The sequence below is a fragment of the Gossypium raimondii genome, chromosome 5, assembly GCF_025698545.1.
Source record: "Gossypium raimondii isolate GPD5lz chromosome 5, ASM2569854v1, whole genome shotgun sequence".
Taxonomy (NCBI): domain Eukaryota; kingdom Viridiplantae; phylum Streptophyta; class Magnoliopsida; order Malvales; family Malvaceae; genus Gossypium; species Gossypium raimondii.
This window is the reverse complement of record NC_068569.1, coordinates 12241746-12261603: the sequence shown is the minus strand read 5'-3', so window position 1 is coordinate 12261603 and position 19858 is coordinate 12241746. Positions and strand designations below refer to the sequence as shown.

General features: G+C 33.9%; 4 protein-coding genes across 6 annotated transcripts; all 4 read left to right on the top strand.

The window, feature by feature from the left end:
* Nucleotides 1-845: 845 nt before the first annotated feature.
* On the top strand, nt 846-2484 carry LOC105768788 (bidirectional sugar transporter SWEET2a). 3 transcript variants are annotated; one of them, XM_012588962.2, is made up of 6 exons: nt 848-1136; nt 1243-1279; nt 1383-1599; nt 1691-1849; nt 1947-2066; nt 2186-2484. In XM_012588962.2, exons 1-6 carry the CDS (start codon nt 1076-1078, stop codon nt 2291-2293), a joined length of 702 nt encoding a protein of 233 aa, XP_012444416.1. In that variant the 5' UTR covers nt 848-1075; the 3' UTR covers nt 2294-2484. The 3 variants fall into 3 exon arrangements, with proteins under 3 accessions (XP_052486776.1, XP_012444416.1, XP_012444418.1); XM_012588964.2 differs by having other exon boundaries at nt 2149-2484; XM_052630816.1 differs by lacking the exon at nt 1243-1279 and having other exon boundaries at nt 846-1242; nt 1333-1599.
* Nucleotides 2485-6642: 4158 nt separating this feature from the next.
* On the top strand, nt 6643-11193 carry LOC105768786 (transcription factor GTE12). Its single transcript, XM_012588959.2, has 11 exons — nt 6643-6928; nt 7671-8454; nt 8702-8765; nt 8837-8971; nt 9053-9117; nt 9210-9270; nt 9354-9434; nt 9571-9692; nt 9803-9869; nt 10469-10590; nt 10747-11193. Exons 2-11 carry the CDS (start codon nt 7726-7728, stop codon nt 11002-11004), a joined length of 1704 nt encoding a protein of 567 aa, XP_012444413.1. The 5' UTR covers nt 6643-6928; nt 7671-7725; the 3' UTR covers nt 11005-11193.
* A 115-nt stretch (nt 11194-11308) lies between these two features.
* LOC105768789 (eukaryotic translation initiation factor 4E-2) lies at nt 11309-13514 on the top strand. The gene is given in 7 exon segments (XM_012588965.2): nt 11309-11509; nt 11511-11591; nt 11593-11741; nt 12588-12753; nt 12820-12945; nt 13049-13114; nt 13222-13514. Coding segments are annotated over 7 exon segments (663 nt in total). The 5' UTR covers nt 11309-11482; the 3' UTR covers nt 13270-13514.
* A 518-nt stretch (nt 13515-14032) lies between these two features.
* LOC105768787 (xyloglucan endotransglucosylase protein 1) lies at nt 14033-15333 on the top strand. Its single transcript, XM_012588961.2, has 3 exons — nt 14033-14341; nt 14448-14641; nt 14720-15333. The coding sequence occupies exons 1-3, from the start codon at nt 14078-14080 to the stop codon at nt 15060-15062; spliced, it is 801 nt and encodes a 266-aa protein (XP_012444415.1). The 5' UTR covers nt 14033-14077; the 3' UTR covers nt 15063-15333.
* Nucleotides 15334-19858: the final 4525 nt, after the last annotated feature.

Below are 19858 nucleotides of genomic sequence, written 5' to 3'. Positions count from 1 at the left end.
TTTCCTCAAAACCAGAAATAGGAGGAAAAAAAAGTAGTAAGAACTATGAAACCAGGAAGAAAAGAAGGCGAAAGCACTGACTGTTTCAATACATTGAGGTGAGAAAGTTGTTCCTTTTCCAAGTCAGTCCCTTAAGCATGACAACCAGGATTATCACTCTCAGGAAATATCATCTCTGCTTCTTTATCTTCCACATTTTTTTCTTCATTTGATCATTCTCTACCCTACCATTTAAATTCAATAGAAGGAGACTCAGTGTTATTCATTTAAAAAATAAAAAAGAATTTCCGGTTTCATAGAACAAGAAAAGAAAGTTAATCAAGAAAGATGAGAATTATATAGGGAAATAAGTTATCTAGATAAATTTGAACTAAATAATGTTTTGATGTTGATCATTGATTTAATTATGATCAAGAGCTAAAAAAGGAATGACTTATTTTCTAAATTTAGCACTAATGTAAATTATGATTATTTTTTTTTAATTTTGAGGTTGAGAATTGGATGTACTCGAATATCCACCGAATAATAGGCAAGTATAGAGCGTTTTGCCTACACTAATATATACAAGTACGACGATCTCACTCTCACTGTGTCACATCATCTGGACGAGTTAAAGAACCATTTGAAGCTGTCTATAATCCTACACCATGAAACTCTAATCCATTCTACACCATATGTACGCATCTGTTAACATGTTTCTTTGCGGGCAAAACAGACACTTCGCTTTCTTTTATCAGTTTTTGTGGTTTTTAGTTTACATGATAACATGAGTTCTCCATCACTTGATTTGAGGTGTCACCCCTATATAATTAAGAATGCAGTGAACAGACTCAACATAAAACAATCAATTAGCAAAAATAATAGTAAAAAGAAGTAATTAACTGGACAATGAAAGCTAGTGGTTCAATAATCCATCCACGTGGAGTTTTCTTCTCTTTTTTTTGGGAATGATCAATTCGCTGGTATCTTATATATCTACAGGCTTTCTCTTGGAATTTATTTGCAAAAGAACAAGGTGAAGAGAGAAGAGGCGAAAAGCTTGGTAAGAGAGAAAGGGAGATTTTAAGATTTGCAAATGTCTTCAACAGTGGTATCTTCAGTTTATGTAGTTTGCAGTGATGCAGCTGGGATTGCAGGTAGTATGCTTTTATTTTTACCTGTCTCTCAAGCTCCTTTTTCAACTCTCATATCAGAACAGAACTCTAAATCAGTTGATTTCAATGAGTTCTTTTCTTTTTCCAGGTAACATCTTTGCTTTTGTGCTGTTCTTGTCATCTATGTAAGTTATTTCAAACTTCTATTGGACTGAAACAAAGATCATATGAAAAAAAGATGAACTGCAGGGGTTATTTACACCAACTTTCTTGCTGTGTCTTTCCCAGACCAACATTTAGGAGAATTATCAGAAATGAATCGACAGAAATGGTCTCAGGCATGCCTTACATATATGCTCTCTTGAACTGCTTGATATGTCTCTGGTATGGCATGCCCCTTGTATCTCCTGGTATTATCCTGGTGGCAACGGTCAATTCCGTTGGAGCAATTTTCCAATTGATATATATAAGCGTTTTTGTTGTATATGCTGAAAAGCCAATGAAGGTACTTGAGAGCTTTTAACAAATTGCTGTGGAGCGATGATGATCCAACAAGAAATACCTTTCTGTATGACTTTTTAACATTAATGTTGCAGTTGAAGATGATGGGGCTCTTGATATCGGTTTTTGCAACATTTGCTTCCATAGTTTTCGTGAGTATGCGATTCTTGGACTCTCCGTCACGGCAACTTTTCGTCGGTTACTTAAGTGTCGCATCTCTGATTTCCATGTTTGCTTCTCCTCTAATTATAATCGTAAGTTCCTCAGAAGTTTCATAATAGATAGTTTTTCGACCTTCGGATCGCGAAATTCCTTCTCACTTGTGTTCTTTTATGCACATTTCTGTGGCAGAAACTGGTGATCAAAACCAGAAGCGTTGAGTACATGCCGTTCTCACTTTCTCTTGCAACGTTCTTGATGAGTCTGGCTTTCTTTGTGTATGGAATGTTCAAGCATGATGCTTTCATCTATGTAAGCTCTTCCCCTTTTTTCCGTTATAAATTTTGTTGCAGTGCGAACTGATTCAATGAATCACCCCAATTTTGGCTTCCAGCAATAACTACCAGAGTATTATTCTTCCTTGGATACAGATTCCAAATGGAATTGGAACAGGTTTGGGGACTCTCCAATTGGCCTTGTATGCCTATTTTAACGATGCTTCCCAGGAGGAGTTGAAGCATCCCCTCATAGATCCTTGAAACGGGGATCAGCTTGTGCATATAATATTATATATATTCTTTGCCACTCGGTTGCTTTCCCAGATAGTTTGGCTTAGAAAGTTTTTTACTTTCCCTTTTCTTTTATCCTTTTTTCTCATATCGGATAGAGGAAGGGCGATACAGGACTCAAACTTTAGTCTATAAGAACAATAACATTGTCACTTCAATTATGACTTTATTGATTATTTTCCGGTTAGAAGATCATAAAAATGATATATGGATTTATTTTGATATAATTTAACATCCTAAATATTGAACAAAAATCTAAATACAAATTCTTTTCCATTTTTTTGAGAAAAGGAACAGTTTCATTTTACCACAAATGAGTACAAGCACTAGGTCCAAAGCCTAGAAAAATTAAGGGTAAACTATCTGGATGGTCACTCAACTTTTGAGTAAGTTTCATTTTAGTCATCCAACTTCAAAAACTTTCAATTTCATCACCAATATTTTTAATATTCACCTGACTGTTGATTTTTTTATTGGTATAATAATAAATTTAGCCCTTCAATATTTACACATTTTATTAATTTGATCCTAAATCTAAAAATTCAACATTTTTTTCACTTAATGCTTATATTAATATTAATTAAAAATAATTATATTAAATTTAAAAAATAAAAAATATTTCCTTCCCTTCACCACGTCCCCCCCGGCACACACACACAAAAACCCGGCCATCATTGTTGGTGCTGGACTGTTTATGAGGGAGGACAAAGATGCAATATTTTATGCTGTTGAAACCATTACAAAGAATGGGAATGTCATTAGACCCGACTGGAATGGATTCAATGTTTTACTTCTCAGTGCTGCCCAGGCTGCAGCCCCTTGACCTTGGCCTTGTTCCAGAATCTAGCAACAGCATTGAGTCTGCAAAGTTCGTGTATCTAATGGGTGCTGATGATGTGAGTTTGGACAAAGTTCCAGCAGATTTCTAAGAGAGACGGACGGTGGCGGGGGAAGAGGGAGAGGGACGGGGTGAGAGGGGGGCGATGGGCAGAGAGGGACCGGGTGGAGTGAGGAAAATATTTTTTTATTTTTTTAATATTAACATAATTATTTTTAATTAAAATAAGCATTAAGTGAAAATTTGTTAAATTTTTAGATTTAGGTTGAAATTAATAAAATATATAAATATTGGGAGGCTATAAAAAAAGTCACATGTCAGCTTTCCATTAACTATTTAATTGTAGTGACTAAAATTTGAAAACGTTATCTAAGAAATTGAAAGTTTTTGAAGTTGAGTGACCAAATTAGAATTTATCCAAAAGTTAGGTGACCATCCAAGTAGTTTACTCAAAAATTAAACACTAAATACAATGCCACGAGGCCCAACCCTAGCCCAAAGGAGGCAAGCCCTAGTGGGGAGGGAGCGTGGTCAAAGAAGTCTGAACAAATAGGGTGGTTGTACTCACAATCAACAGATCCACCACCAAGAGGGAGCCCAAACTGAAACAAGGATTTGGAGAAGGCATACTGTCACAACCGCGAACATCGTTGGAAACCACTGATAGAGGGAGATTCAAACCACTGATAGACGACAAAGGACTGGTGCAACTAGATCGAAATCATCATGCACAAGCCGTCAAGGCTTATCAACAACGACACTCCACCAACTACAAGGACCTTGCCAGAGCTGTAGAAAAAAGGCCGAGGAGACTCTCGACTCGAGAGAAGGGGTTGAGCTCCAAGAGAAAAAATGTGGAGAGGCCACAAGGTGGTCGAGAATCTCTCCCCCACCATTCCGGTAGCCATAAGCCTAAATGGGAGGGGGAGATCTCGAGTTTATTTTGCCGAGAGACAATGAGACAAGAGAAAAAAGAAACGAAAGTTAGAAGACAATGAGACCACAACGGCAAACCAATATGGTCAGTTGTGTTGACGATGAAGGTGAAAGAGCTTCCAAAACCTAAATACAAATGCCTTTTTTTTTTATGAACCTAAATACAAATACTTGAATATACATCTTAGAGGCGCTTGTTGTGGAAATATATTATAACTTTTATCTCAAAACTGAAAATATTGGGATTTAAAAAAATTTAACTTTTAAGGGTCTAAAAATTTTCTTTTATCAATTTTTAAGGGGTTTAAAAATAAATTTTCTCCATCTTTTAACAAATTTAAAATCCCATTTTATTATTTTGCTTATAACTCAAAAAAATATCAAAAATAGGTCGGTGAGCTTTGTAAATGGATATCATTGCCCTAGTTAATTGGAATAGACGGGTTATGTGCTACAGAACCACCTTTGCAATCCAATCGATACGAAGCATTAAAGGAAAAAAAATGTATGAGATCATAATATCCGTCACTAACAAAAGAGCCCATAAGCTCACCTCTAGAGAATAAGCTTGAAGACTGAGCAAAAAGAATTCCATCCCTTGGAAACAAAGCTAAAGCAGGTAGTAGCAGGGTCAAGAAATTTGGATTATGAAGTAAGATTTTTAAAAAATTAAAATACTTAAAAATTTCAAATAGATTAATGCATATTATAAATACTCGATAAATCAATGTATGATATAATGAATTGTAAAACTATTATTAAATTATTACAATAACTAAAAGAAAAGGTAGATGACATAAATTTCAATAGCTTGTACATTTTTACGAAGTTTTCTCATATGCTAAAACAAGAATTTTAAAGTGTGTCAGAGAGAAAATAAGAAAAATTAAAAAAAGAGTTATGGATTTCTTTTTGTTTTAGTGATGGGAGAGAATTTAACTATTTTCATACAAATTAATTTGTTTTAAAAAAATATATTTAAATTGTGAGAATTTTTCTCAAAAAAATTTTGTAGTTTATGATTTTTATAATTAAAATTTATTTTTGAAAAATGTATTTTTTCCCAAAAAATTTGTGGAGTCAATCATCAATGTTGCTCCACCACTAAAAGCGGGTAATCCCATTCGCATTTTAAGAAAATCACAAATAGAAGAGATGACCAAGACACGTCACAAGCACGACTATGAAAGAAATAAAAGAGTTTTGCTTTGATGATATAAAATGACCAATTATCAAAGTCGAAAGACGATACTAAACATCCAACAACACAAGAAAAAAATGTCAACAATACTGGCATAAATGTCCCACTACCACACGATGATTTCCGAAACAATGTCCACGCTCTTCTGGCTAATCCTACTCCATCGAGACCAACAAAATTAGTGGTGAAACTATTTTAGAGTGTCAAAATTAAATTATATTTTTTTAGAGTTAAAATGTAATTTTATTATCTATTTTATAAAGATTGAATCATAAATTTATTATTATTGAAAGCTCAAAGTGTAATTTCATCGTGCATTAAATTTAAAAGATTTTAAAGTCAAATTTTCCCTTCTTAGGGTAGAGCCCCGCTGCCCAAGGACGAAGTCAGAAATTTTTTTTTGAAAGGCCGGAATTAAATTGTATATTTTTACGATAGTAAAAATATAATTTCACCATTTTGATAGTCTATATCTTTATAATCTTTAAATGATTAAATAAAAAATTATTATTTATGGGGGCCAAAGTATAATTTTACCGTTATTAATTTAAAATTTTATAAATTATAAATGGACCTAAATAGAAATTTTCTATTTTAGGGGGGCCGAGGCCCTTGCCAGTTTCCTAGTTTCGCCACTGTTGCCGCCCTTGAACAAAATAAAAAATGTTAAAATGTGCTACAAGTTTCTGTATTTTTTGAAAATTGAAAATATGGTCCCTTTGTTTTTATTTCATGAAATTTAGTCTCTATACTTTTTAGATTTTAAAATTCAAGTTTAACTATTAACACTGTTAACCTTTTTTGTTAAATTCAAGTTAATTAAAATGTCATTTTTAATATATAGCTACTAAATGAATATTTTTATTTAAAAACATTACAATAAAAATTTAACAAAAATTAGTATTAACAATTAAATCTAAAAATCTAAAAATAAATGAAATAAATTCTATGAAATATAAACACAGTGACTAAATTCCTAAACTTTTAAAAAATACAACTTATTACATATTTTTAACCTAAAAAAAGCCGTCCCTTCAAATAAAAAACAAAACAAAAAGCGTAATAGGACAACTCATATTTGTGAATTGTGAGGAGTAGGGACGAAACCGTGTAAACTTTATAATCAAAGTGAACTGTCCGTATTCGTACTCTGTTAATATTTCCCCTAAGCCCCTATTATTTATTTTGGAAAGTATAGCTCTAACAGTTAAAATACATCTTGACCCATCAACCACAACCAAAAGGGATACTCAAGGTTGGGGCAAATTAGTCATTTAATGAAGTACAGATCTCTGACCTTTAAATTTTTTATGTAAAAATTTAAGACATCGTAATTTTAGTTTTTTTCAGGAAAAAAAGCTGTCGACGTACAAAGATAAGAAAAGAGAGGTAATAAAACCCTAGCCGAGATTTACACCTCTCTCGCTCTGTCGAGGCAGTGGAGTAAGAGAAGCAGTGTAGAGATAAACCCTAGCAAATTCTCTCACTCTCTCTTCTCTTCTCGCTTTTTTTTTTCTCTCTTCTTTTTTCTCTTTTCTAAAATCTCTCTTAGTTCTCTCTTCGTAGAATCGTTCTATCGATAGATCTGCTGGTCAAAGTTTTTTCCGGTGCTTGTTTGGGTTGATTTTCGGTATGTTTCACAGAAATCTAACTTAACTTTCATTATCTGCATGGTTTTGAATATTTTTCTTTCTTTGATTTGGTGAATTGAGGTTCGGGATGAATAATTCTGCCCTAGGTTTTTGTTACGAGTTTTTGATTAGTTCATAATTTCCACTTTTCTGATGCATTTCTGTACAATTTTTTTTTGTTTTAGTTACCGAATTGTTGATTTTGATTGGATCTAACTTCTGTTAGGGTTTTGTTTATGCCTGATTCTATAATAAATTAGGTTCTTTGCTTATATCTCAGTCAGTGTTTGTTACGTAGATTTGATCTTGTTGGTCAACGTGGAAGTAAGGTTCTATTTTTTTTTTCAGCTTATCAGTAAAAAGGAACAAATTAGATGGCTTGTAATTTTCTGGGGTTGCACTTATATTTTTTTTCTTGGTTCACGCTATTGTTCTTCTCCATGCTCCTTTTTATTTAACAGACATAAGAAACACCTACTGCACTTGGTAAGATTTTGCTTTTTTTATTGGTAAGGATTTTAGTTTTACCGGTAGTATTTTTCTTGAACACATGCTACCATTTGTTTGATGAATTTTTTACGAGCATTCTATTAACCATGTTGTCTGATTCTTTTGATATTGGTCCTGCCTGCTAATAGAAGTCGTAATATGATTTTTTTATTTTCAATTTCATAACTTCTTTATAATGTGTAGCTGCCTCAAAATTTTACATGTTTATTTTGTCTCTCCACTTTTTCCCAGTGTCTGCGGAAGTGGAAACCTAAAAGAGGCTATTTGAAGGTTTCAGCTTAACAGAATGATTGCCGCGGGAAGTGTTGTGCCAAAGCTGAAGTTGAAGATCAAGTTCCCTTCTCAGAAGATAGAAGATCAATCTTTTGAGTGGGGCCAGCAACTGAGTAGTTCTTTTGATGGAAAGAAGACATCACCTGCTGGAAATTCAGAAGAGACTTCAATTGCTCACAAGCGTGAACCAGAGGGGGTGAATGTGGGTGGTCCACCAGAGAAGAGGCGGAAGATGGACCGTTGCACGACTCAGCAGTGCTCTGCCCTACTGAAAGCACTGATGAAACATCCAGCTGGCTGGGTTTTTAATCAACCTGTGGATCCCAAAGCATTACAGATTCCTGATTATTTTTCTATAATTAAAAACCCCATGGATTTGGGTACAATTAAGTCCAAACTAGGAAAGAATATTTATCTTGGCACTGATGAGTTTGTGGCTGATATTAGACTAACGTTTTCTAATGCCATGCTGTATAATCCCCCATCCAATAACGTTCATAAAATGGCAGAAGAAATGAAAGAATTTTTTGAAGCAAGGTGGAAATCTTTGGAGGAGAAATGTAATCAAGAAAATATTAAGGTTGGACAAGGGAAGGTTTCTAGTGTGCGAGTGAAAGATGTTAATGAATCAAGTCAGCATTGTCCTAAAACACTTCTATCCCGGAATAGCTCTCTGCCCAAGAAGTCAAAGGCATCTGCGGAGAAGGTTGCGAAGCTGCCTCTGAATGCAAGAGCGGCTGAGGTGATTACTGTCTATAATATTTGTAAACAACTATGCTTGTGTTTACTCCTGATTCTGAATTGGTGTAATTCAATTTATTGTGAAAGAACAATTTTGGAATTGACAATTGTAAAGCAAATCAGAGTTATATTTATTGTTGTTTTGCTGTCAGCATTTTGACTTTGAAGTAGTGTTTTGCTCCTTTCATGTTTGTTACTATAGAAGTTTGCATTGCTTTGGATGCTGAGTTTCTTGGCTTATTTAATAGGTTGAGCTTGCTAAACCGGCAGAGAACTGTGTGAGCGAATTGGCAGGAAAAAGCTTACAAAAAGGTATGAAATGGCAGAATATGCTTTCTGCTTTAGGGCTCTTTATTGGAGCTAATTTGCAATGTGTCTTATAGGCACCGGTAGTGGTAGTGGTGGCTGTTCCCAGGGGTCTATCAATGCCAAGCCACCATTGAGCCCAGGTGATTCATGTGGCAACATTAAGTGTCAATGCAGCCTTCCAAGTGATTCATACCATGCATCTTCCAGCGGTTAGTTTTGATTATTTCTGGTGCTAAATCTGTTCTGTAATTTTAGGCATAACGTATAACTTATTTTTTTGTTCGGTGTAGATGTGACTTCGGAAAGATCATTGGGTGGAGATCTTAGGGTGTGTAGTGCTGATGTCTCTAAATTGGTATAGATTACTGCTTTTATAGCAATAGATTCTGATTGTTCTTATGATTAGTGCCATGAATTATGTTAATAAAATTTTATGTCAAAAACTAGGATTCCCAGGCAAAAAGCACATTGACATCACAAATGAGCAAGTCTGATCAGGATTCCAATGGTGAGGGAAATATTCTGATTTTATTTTATGATTTTCTGCTTGATTCTTGATTCAAGTAATGGAATTCTTTTGAAAATATTAAGGGGCTGTAAGTGCTTTGGATGACGAGAATGTATGTAATAGTTCTCAACTTACAACTCCAACAGATGCTGCTTCTGGTGAAGGTCAGTTTATTTGCTAATGTTAGCTATTGAGCTATTTCCTTTTTTGCCTTTATATATGGATGTGGTTTCTGGTTGTCATTAGATCCTTTTTGTGTGGTAGGCTTAATCACTTAATTGTTTTCTATCATTTGATTAGGATTGTCAACTCCTACTTTTGATGTGCCAATGTCACCAAAGAAAGCTCTCCGTGCTGCAATGCTGAAACGTCGTTTTGCAGACACTATTCTGAAAGCTCAGAAGAAGGCACTACTGGATCATGTAAAGTTTTGCAAAGATATAATTTGACTATTGTGTTGGGAATATTATGTGACATGGTATCAATTGCATGTTGTCTTCTTAGTGATAATATAAGCTGCCTTGTCATACAGTGTGATAAAACTGATCCAGTAAAGCTGCAGCAGGAAAAGGAAAGATTGGAAAGAAGGCAGCGTGAAGGTGATCTTTGAAGCTTCACACTCATTGTAGTTATGTTGCATTATTGATCATTTTTATTGTTTTCAATTTCCCCTTTTTATTTTGGCTGCTAACAACGAAAAGGTCTTCTAATTCTCTCATCAAATGGAATTAAAAAGATGAAGTGAAGCTCTCTATCAAATAACTTGTTCACTTAAATTCTTTTTACTTGCCATTATAGATTTTGAACTGCTTTAACTGCTAAAAAACTTAAGCTTGTTTTCTTGCTTGCGTCTGCCATTTCAATCTTATCAGGATGATGCAATATGTGCCTTCCTATACGATAATAAATTTGTAACCAAATTCCACAGTTTCGCTTTCTTTCATGTTTGATGTGCTAGTGTGTTTATATCTTTAGGTTATCCTTGAACGAGAGAAATGAAATGATTTGTTTGGTTGGCATGATATATGAGTATCTATATTTAATGGTAATTTGAGATATGTTTTGAGTGATTAGGAATATTAGTCCTTCTGGTGTATGCAGGGACCAGTTCCTATTAGTAGTAGTTTTAAGTTGGTTAAGTATTTGTGAGGCAATGGTGTGCCTTGAGATCTTATAGATGATGATTGAACCTTCACAGAAAAGGCAAAGATTGAAGCTCAAATCTTAGCTGCTGAAGCAGCAGCAAAAATGAAGGCAGAGGTTGAGCTGAAAAAGCAACGGGAAAGAGAAAGAGAAGCTGCTCGAATTGCATTACAAAAGGTTTTCATCTTTTTCTTGTGTTTTCTTTCTTGTCCTTATTATGTTTATATAGTGGAGGGTTTTAGAGGCTAGAACACTGTAATACCATATGGTATATACAAAATATGAAACAGAGCATCAGCTAATGCCATTAGTTTTGCCCTGCTGGTTTTTCAGATGGAGAAAACAGCGGAGATTGAGCAGAACCTGGAGATTTTGAAGGAACTGGAGATGTTAAGTGGATGCTCCCTTTCTAATACTCAATTGCATGGTCGTAAGAGTGATTCTGAACAGGTGAATGGAGCATCACATGGAGGGAATGGTGGAAATCCCCTGCAGCAGTTGGGTTTGTTCATCAAGGTCGAGTATTCGGAAGACGAGGATGATGAGGCAATTCTGAATGAAGATGGTGAAGAGGGGGAAATAGTGTCGTAAAAATACTAGTTTCGGTTGCAGCTTCAGCATCAGCATCCCCTGTGTTATGACTCCTTTGTTAATAATAGTAAAAAAAAAAAAAGGAAAAAAAAATGATAGCCATATTTGTAGGGATATTTGTAACCAAATCAAAACCTAACACGTATATATATTTATACATAAATAGAAAAGCTAAAAATATTTTCTCCATTTTCATGAGCAGTATGGCCATTCCTCTCCCTTTGCTAATGCTGTTTGATTTTCAGTATAATTGGTTCTGTTATTAGTTAATCACAATTTCGTTTTAGTCATTCAAAGTAGATTTATTTATTTATTTCTCCTTTTTAATTGGTAAATTATTGCTAGTTAAATGGAAAAAGTCGATGTGATTGGGTTTGGGTTAACGTAATATATAAGATCCACGAGCTAATCAGGAAAGAAAGCCTTCGTGTCTTGTGAAGAAAACGAAATCCAAAACGAAGGGGAAGCGAAAGAAAGAATGGGGGTAGAGGAAAATCTGAAATCGTTTGAGCACCAAGGAAGAGGAGAATAAGAACCGTAATCCTAACCTGAAAGAGGAGGGGGATGACGATACGACGTTACCTTCGCCAAAAAAAAGGTATAATGGAGCAGCCTCACCAGCTGGAACACTTGTGGACCTTCTGGTTCGATAACCCATCTGCCAAATCCAAGCATGCTACTTGGGGCAGTTCTATGCGCGCTATTTACACTTTTTCCACTGTTGAACAATTCTGGAGGTTTTTCTTTCCTCTCTCATTAAATTTTCGTTCAGAGTATTGATTTTATTGTGGTTTTTTCTTTCTTCTTTTTCAATTCCCTTTTTTGTGTTCTTTTAAGATTTTTACTGGAAAATCTTTTTCCTTTTTCTTTTCTCTCGCCAATTACGGTGCTGTTATTTTGTAGACGTTTGTGTTTCTTGAAATTTGGAAAATAAACGTTCTAAAAATCATTTATTCCTAGGGCTTCTTTTTTATTTCTGAAATTGATCCATCGTGATGTATAGGTTTTTGTATGTTGCTATCAATGGAAACCTAAACCGAAATCAGCCTGTCATTCAATTAGTAAAATGAATTATTCCATCCCCACTCCAAGCTATTGCTCATTACACTTAAATTAAGTTTTGGTTTTTGGTTTTAAATAGTTGGGTGCAATGGTAAGACAAGGAGAAAAAATTTAGGTTCGAACTCTAGAGATGACATTGTTGGGACGGACAGCTACTAACCCCGAATATATGGAGACATGAAGAATATCAAAAAGAAAAATTAAGTTTTGGTTTTTGCATCGTTGTTGTACGATATATGACGAATGTTTTCATGGAACAATGTTTTCTGTAAGGATCTTGGTGGAGCTGCCTACTAGTGAATGCTGTTTCCTAGCCTCTGTTTCATTTTATTTGGATGTGATTAAGGTGTTCTTTAATCCATTACAACCAACCTTGTGGAATATGATTTTGTTGGGACACATTAACTCTTCATCTATAAATATTTCGAATCATTGCTTGGTGCTTCCATGTTTGTAAGTTATGTGATCATGAAAGAATGCTGTTTATGTTGCTGCCATTCATCAACTTTCTTTTATTACAGCCTTTACAATAACGTTCATCACCCAAGCAAGTTAGCTGTGGGAGCTGACTTTCATTGTTTCAAATATAAGATTGAGCCAAAGTGGGAAGACCCTGTTTGTGCTAATGGAGGCAAATGGTCTGTAACGTTCCATAGGGGAAAGTCAGATAGGTGTTGGCTGTACACGGTATCGTTCCGCGCACTTGTTTATATATATAAGGCTTAATCTCTTCTATATCTTCTGCTCTACTAGTTGCTGGCTTTGATCGGAGAACAGTTCCGGTATGGCGATGAGATCTGTGGAGCAGTTGTCAACGTGAGAGGCAGGCAGGAAAAAATAGCATTGTGGACCAAGAATGCCACCAATGAAACTGCTCAGGTAACCAGAATTTGCTTCACTCGTGTAATTTCCAAAACCCAATATTTTAATGGATTGTGCAATTCTGCAACCATATTTTTTTTCTTTTTTGGTTTAAATGCAGATAAGCATTGGAAAACAGTGGAAAGAGTTACTTGGTCATAAGGAAACTATAGGCTTCATATTTCATGTAAGGATTATTTTTTGAGTTACAGATCTTTCATATTAATGCTTTATTTTTTTGTTTGTCCTAGTTGTGTGGGGTATATAAACAAATGCTTGTATTTGGTTTTCCAGGAGGATGCAAAACGTGAAAGAGGTGCCAAGAATCGCTACACTGTATGACTTGTATAGAGTTCTTCTTCTTCTATACTAGCTGCTGAGCTTGAAGATACATTGGTTTTGAGGACCTGGAAAACTCCAATGGCTTTCTCTTTTTCTGTTTGCCTCATTAGCAAATTCTGATTTGTTTCTTCCGTGGCTGTTTCAACAAGGATTTTGAGCTGTAGAAGCGATTTCCAATACTGCTTTAATTTTCAGTCTTGACCATTTAGAGGATGGTGCTTTTAAAGTACGACTCCATTTTCGTTCACGGTTTTGCAGATCATTCTCAATTGCTCTTTATATATTTTGCTCAAAGGCTGATTCCAAGTCAACCTTTTTCACTGAACCTGAAACCCTCTATATCAATCTAAATTTATATGGTTAAATGATTTAATTTTGTCTACAAAGCAAGTTTGAGCCCAAAGTCCCCAAATAAAAGTAGCTGGATTATAGCCCATCTGGTCACCATCTTCCACAAAGTTTAAGGATCTACTGGGCATTTAATTTATTTTTTGGTTAGACTCAATGGACTTTGAGCCCACTTTCCAATATTCAATATGTGTAAGTCCAATTTTTTAATTTCATATGTTATGTATACAATATAAGTACTTTTAAAAATAAAAAATAATTATAAAGTTTTTAACTTTTTACATTTACGCTCCTTTTAAAGTATAATTTGTTTTGGAAAGTACATAGTGGCTAGTGCAGCAACATGTTTTCAACTTGTCATATATCAAACAACCTGTGATCTGTTCATTACCTATATATATATATGATAGCCTTATGGTTTCAACTACAACATTAACTCTCTTTCTTACTTACTTTGAGGATGGGAAACTTGAGAGTTTCATCAATGCTTTTGCTTTCTCTCATGGCTGCTGCTTCCGCCAATAATTTCCATCAAGATGTGGAGATAACATGGGGCGGCGGCCATGCTCGAATACTTGGTCGAGGTAATCTTCTGAGGCTCACGATGGATAAAACTGCTGGAGGCGCCGGTTTCAAGTCCAACAGAGACTACCTCTTCGGAAGGTTCAACATGCAAATGAAGCTCATTGCTGGTAACTCAGCTGGCACTGTTACCACCTTCTACGTACGATCTTCACCTCCCTAATTAATTTCTTTTTGCAAGTCTTTGTAATTTCATGAAATGCATGCTATTGATATGCTTTTGTTTTGTTCTTTTTAAATCGTTGCAGCTATCTTCAGAAGGACCATCTCACGATGAAATCGACCTAGAGTTCTTGGGCAACAAAAGTGGCTCTCCTTACACTCTTCACACTAACGTGTTCACCCAAGGACAAGGGGGAAGAGAGGAAGGGTTCCACCTCTGGTTCGACCCAACAAAGCATTTTCACACCTATTCCATTGTATGGAACCCCAAAAACATCATGTAAGAACACTCGATTCCATCCTCTTCATTATTATTAGTTTGGTCTTGCTCGAGATTTTCATATAATATTTTGTTCAGAATCTTGGTAGATAGCATCCCGATAAGGGTGTTCAACAATGAAGAGTCGATTGGAGTTCCGTACCCCAATAACCAGCGGATGAAGTTGTACGCCAGTTTGTGGGATGCGGATGATTGGGCGACGAGAGGTGGGAGGGTGAAAACAGATTGGTCCAAGGCTCCTTTCGTTGCTTATTACAGAAACTTCGTCGCTAAAAGCGATTGGGAAATGCAAGGGCTTAGTGCTCGAGGCAAAAAGCTACTGAGCTGGGTTCGAAAACGATGCAGAATTTACTACTATTGCAACGATGAGCGTCATGGACGTGGTAGTCGTCACCCACCACCACCAGAGTGTAAGGCATAGGCGTCCACTCGTGGCCATGCAGAGGAACGTATTTAATGTTTGAAAGATATTTAAGTCTGTATCTACGGCAGCTTTGCCTTTCCAGGATACATAGATATGACATATGAACCAGTAATTGTAGTTAGTTTTAGAGACTAGTCATTATCATCTTTGGATCGCCATGTCAATCCTGTGAGCCTCTTTGGGTCATAAAAAAAAAAGTAGTGTTATCCTTCTTATTATATTCATGAATCTATATTGATTGCTGAGCTGGCTCCACTAATTATTTCTACACTGATGATTCAATCAAAAAATTTATTTTTTTAAAGATATTAACTACTTCATAAAACTAGAGGTAATTTTGTTTTCTATATTTAAAAAAAAAATACCCAGTAGTAATTAGCTCTTTTTTTTTTTGTTGATAAGAAAAATCAAACTTTCTACTGTTACTCTTTTGCGGGTTATTTTTTCCGAGTTTATTATGGAATAAGCTCTCTGCCTGCAAGGTGGTGAAAGTTTGTTAAAATAATGTCATCCATCCCACATCAACTACCAACTACATCATGTATTATGCGAGATTTTACATTCAAATTAAACATCTACACTAATTACAAATAAGTTGCAGGCTATATAAACATACAGTAACAGGCACATCCTATTAAGCAGTTTACCCAACCAAATCAAGGCAGGTGATGGGGATTAATAAAATCAGAGGTGAACAAATAAAATGCTGAAACATCGTTTTATCATCTAAATAATTCTAAAAAGAAGAAGAAGACAATTTAGAGGAAATTTACAGCTTTAAACCCTTGCGCTGTTTCAATCAATTGCAGGGTAGACCTTGACACCACATATTCAAATGATTATTCACTTCCAAATTTCTATAATTCTTCTTCTCTTTATACCCTTAAAACATATAGGAATATATATATATATATATATATGCCCCTGATATTAATATACTAAGTTTAAACTGATTGTTGTAGTTGTCCCTCAGTTTGGCCCAGAAACAGAGCAGAACCAGACAACACAACCTGATAGCTATAATCAACCCAAGAAGAAGAACAAATAATAGCAAGAGCAAACAACGGCGAGATTTGAATCAACCCATTCATTCTTTTAGATAATAATAATAAAGCAAATACAACCTACAAAATCCTTTTCATTTTCAGGAAATACTTTTATTTTCTATTTTTTAAAAAGTAAGAGATATGTCTGATAAGTGTTCAATAATGAAAATTGTTTGGTATGTATTTTCAAAATAAAAAAATTAAATAATTAAATTATAGTATAATTTATTAAAATATTTTACAATTTTAAAATAAAATATATTTAAGTTAAAAAGGTTTAAAGGTTATTAAAATAAAAAGTTGCACAGCAAATTTAACACATAAAATGAAACTTAAATTATTTTTTTCTTATTTTTAACTTTTTTCATTTTTCCAAAATATTTTAATTGAAAACAGTGAAAGCATAATTTTATATATTTTATTTTTCAAAATCATTCTCAAAATTTGTAACTAAGTATATTTTATTCACTATTTTCCATTTTTTAAGAAAATGAAAATGAAAATAATCGATCATGATTTCTTAAAACGAAACGCACACTAATCTTCACCAAAATCAGATAAAGCCTAAAAGCACGAAAAAAAGAAAAAAACCTTGTGGGCAATAACTTCTATTACCAAAAACCGGAATCTCCTTCCTGATTTTCGAAATGGTCAATTCTAGCAATAAATTCAATAAAACTAACGTTGTTTACTATAGAGGTAAATTTTAAAATTATATATTTAATGTTTAATTTGATATATAATTATATATATAATTTTTATTTACATGAAGTTTTAATTTTTATTAAATTATATACATTTGAATAAATATATTAAATTATTTTATATTAAATAAATAATTATATTTGTGTATGTAATATATAAACTTAAAATGATACTATATTAATAATTGTGTCAATAATCTATGAGAATTGAATCAAATAAAATTATATAAAATCAAAATTCATTTATAGTTATGAGATTTATCCTTAAATTATTTTTTAGAGTTATATATTTATATAAACACAAAAAAACTATATATTTAGGATCCAATAAATCATATTAAATGAATAAGAAAACTACCTAACAAATTACATTTTAGAAAAGTAGCGAATTATGTTTTAATTTTTGTGTTAGACCGATCCCGGTTCTAAATATGATAGGCAAAAACAATCTAGCAAGGAATCTGTAGTAGGAGAAGCAAAACCCAGGGCCATCCTTGGTTGCTTGGGGACCTTTGGAAGAGTCAAATCTACCCAGAACTAGAGGTGATCATGGGCCGGGCCGGGTCTAGAAAAAATTTTAGCCTGCTTCTTAGGCCTGGCCCGAGCCCGACCCGGCCCTGCCCTTTTTTTATGATAGAAAAAAAATGATTTTACTATTTTAATAGCCTATATTTCTATAATTTTTAAAAGATTAATTAACTTTTTTTATCATTTGAGGGGCAAAGTGTAATTTTACCATTACTATTTTAAAATTTTATAAATTATAAAGAGTTAAAAAAAGAATTTTTATTTTTATTTTAGAGTAGAACCCTTGCCCATGAAATATTATATCAACAAATTTAACAATACTAATAATTAAAATTAAATTTTAAAATTTGAAATATAAAAATTAAAAATTTTAAAATAAAAAAAGGAGGGAAGAGCTTAGGGATTTTTAGGGGATTAGGGAAATGGGAAATGGGGAGGGGAAATGAGAAATTTTTTAAAAAATATATATATTTATTATATTCGGGCCGAGCTGGCCCGGGCCAAAATGTTTTGCCCGAGGCCCGACCCATTTTCTAAGCGGGCCTTATTTTTTGCCCAAACCCATACTTCGAACTAATATTTTTACCCGAATCCTCCCATATTTCGGGCGGGTTATTGGGTCGGGCCGGACCACCCGGCCCATGATCACCTCCACCCAGAACAAAAAAGTTGAAAGGGGAAGCATACAAATTGGCACGAAACGCGATGGAAGAGAAATAGAGAAGTTTTGGGTCCAATGTGAATTTTGTTCTTAATTATGGGCTATTTTTTTCTGGTCAACCAATTATGATTTTTTTAAATTGGTTACTCAATTATAGAAATTTTTTTGTCACTCAACTACGAATTTTTAAATTAGCCACCCAACTAATTGAGATTATTATTTTTTGCCCGTTTCCGTTAATTGTACTAAAGGGAGGGTGACATGATAGTTAAAAAATCGGTATAATACCAAATTTAACTCTTAACTTTTACATATTATATTGATTTAGTTATAATTTTAAAAGTTAACCCTCAAAATTTGTAAATAGTCTCAATTTGGACATAATTACTGAAATAGGATTGCATGCTCATTATTTACAAGAATATGCAAATTACACAGTGAACCGACAGTGCCCCCTGAGCAATCGGCGACACCAACCTCCCCTAGCAATAATCATTTAGGCAATGATTAGAATTTTAAAAAAATAACTTTTTTATGGTGTTGCCTGAGCAATCGGCGGTACTGATATGTATTTACCCCAAAATATACATTTGTATTTCATAATGTTAGATCAAAAGAAAATATTTTTTAATGGTGTTGCTGACATGTCAAGCGGTACCATAATTAATTAATATTTAAAATATTTTATTTTTTAAAAGATTAAAAAAAGACTTGAAACTTTGTTTAGAAGCCGAACCCATGATTGACTGGTCACGTCGTTAGCAGCTCCCAACCGAGTTTCAAGCTTTTTTTATCTTTTGTTTATATTATATTATATGTATATATATTAAAATTTTCTACCAACCCCCACACAAACAACCTATTAAGAAAACAAAAAAACTAAAGACCTAGGCACCTAGCCACAACTAGGGGTGTGCAAAATTTGGGTAAAACCGAAAAAATTCGGTTAACCGACCGAATTCGGTTAATCGGTCGGTTAACCGAATTTTTTCGGTCGGGGTCGGTTAATTATTTTTTAATTTTTCAGTTAACTGTTAATTCGGTTCGAAACCGGTCGAACCCAATCTAAACCCAATCATTCAACCCAACCCAATTACCCGACCCAACCCAATCATAAAATTAAATTACAAATAATTTAATAAATAAAAATAAAATTTTAAAACTAAGACTAAAACTAAAGTCTAAAAGTCTAAAAATAATTTAATTATGTAGTGATTCAATTTGGTTAATTTGGTTAATTTGGGTAATTCGGTTAATTCGGGTAATTCGGTTAATTCGGGTAATTCGGTTAATTTTAACCAAAATAAAAAACATATAATTTTTGGTTAATTGGTTAACCAATCAATTAATGAAAAAATTTCGTTCGTTAATTTTTTGAAAAAATTTCGGTTCGGTTAACGGTTAAAGATTTTGAAAGGTCGGTTAATTCGGTTAATGTTATTTCGGGTCGGTTAACCGAATGAACACCCCTAGCCACAGCCGGAAAAAAAAGGAAGGAAGGTCCCCTCAAAGTTTCTAGTCAAACATATAGATTATGCCCTAGTTAGATACTGCGGGATTTGATAAAACAAATTTAAACTAATAATAATGATTTTTACAAAAAAAAAATTAATATTACAAATCTGATGTTAATATTACAAAAAAATTAAAATACCTTTTGTTTTTTGGAAAGGGACCTTTCTTTTTCAGCTGTGATTGGGTCCTTAACTTTATTTTTTCTCTTAACAAATTGTTTGTGTGGGGGTTGGGGGATGAAACCAACCCCCAATGATATATATAATAAAACAAAAGATAAAAAAAGGCTTGAAATTCGGTTTGGGAGTTGAACTTGTGATTAACCGATCATGTTGATGG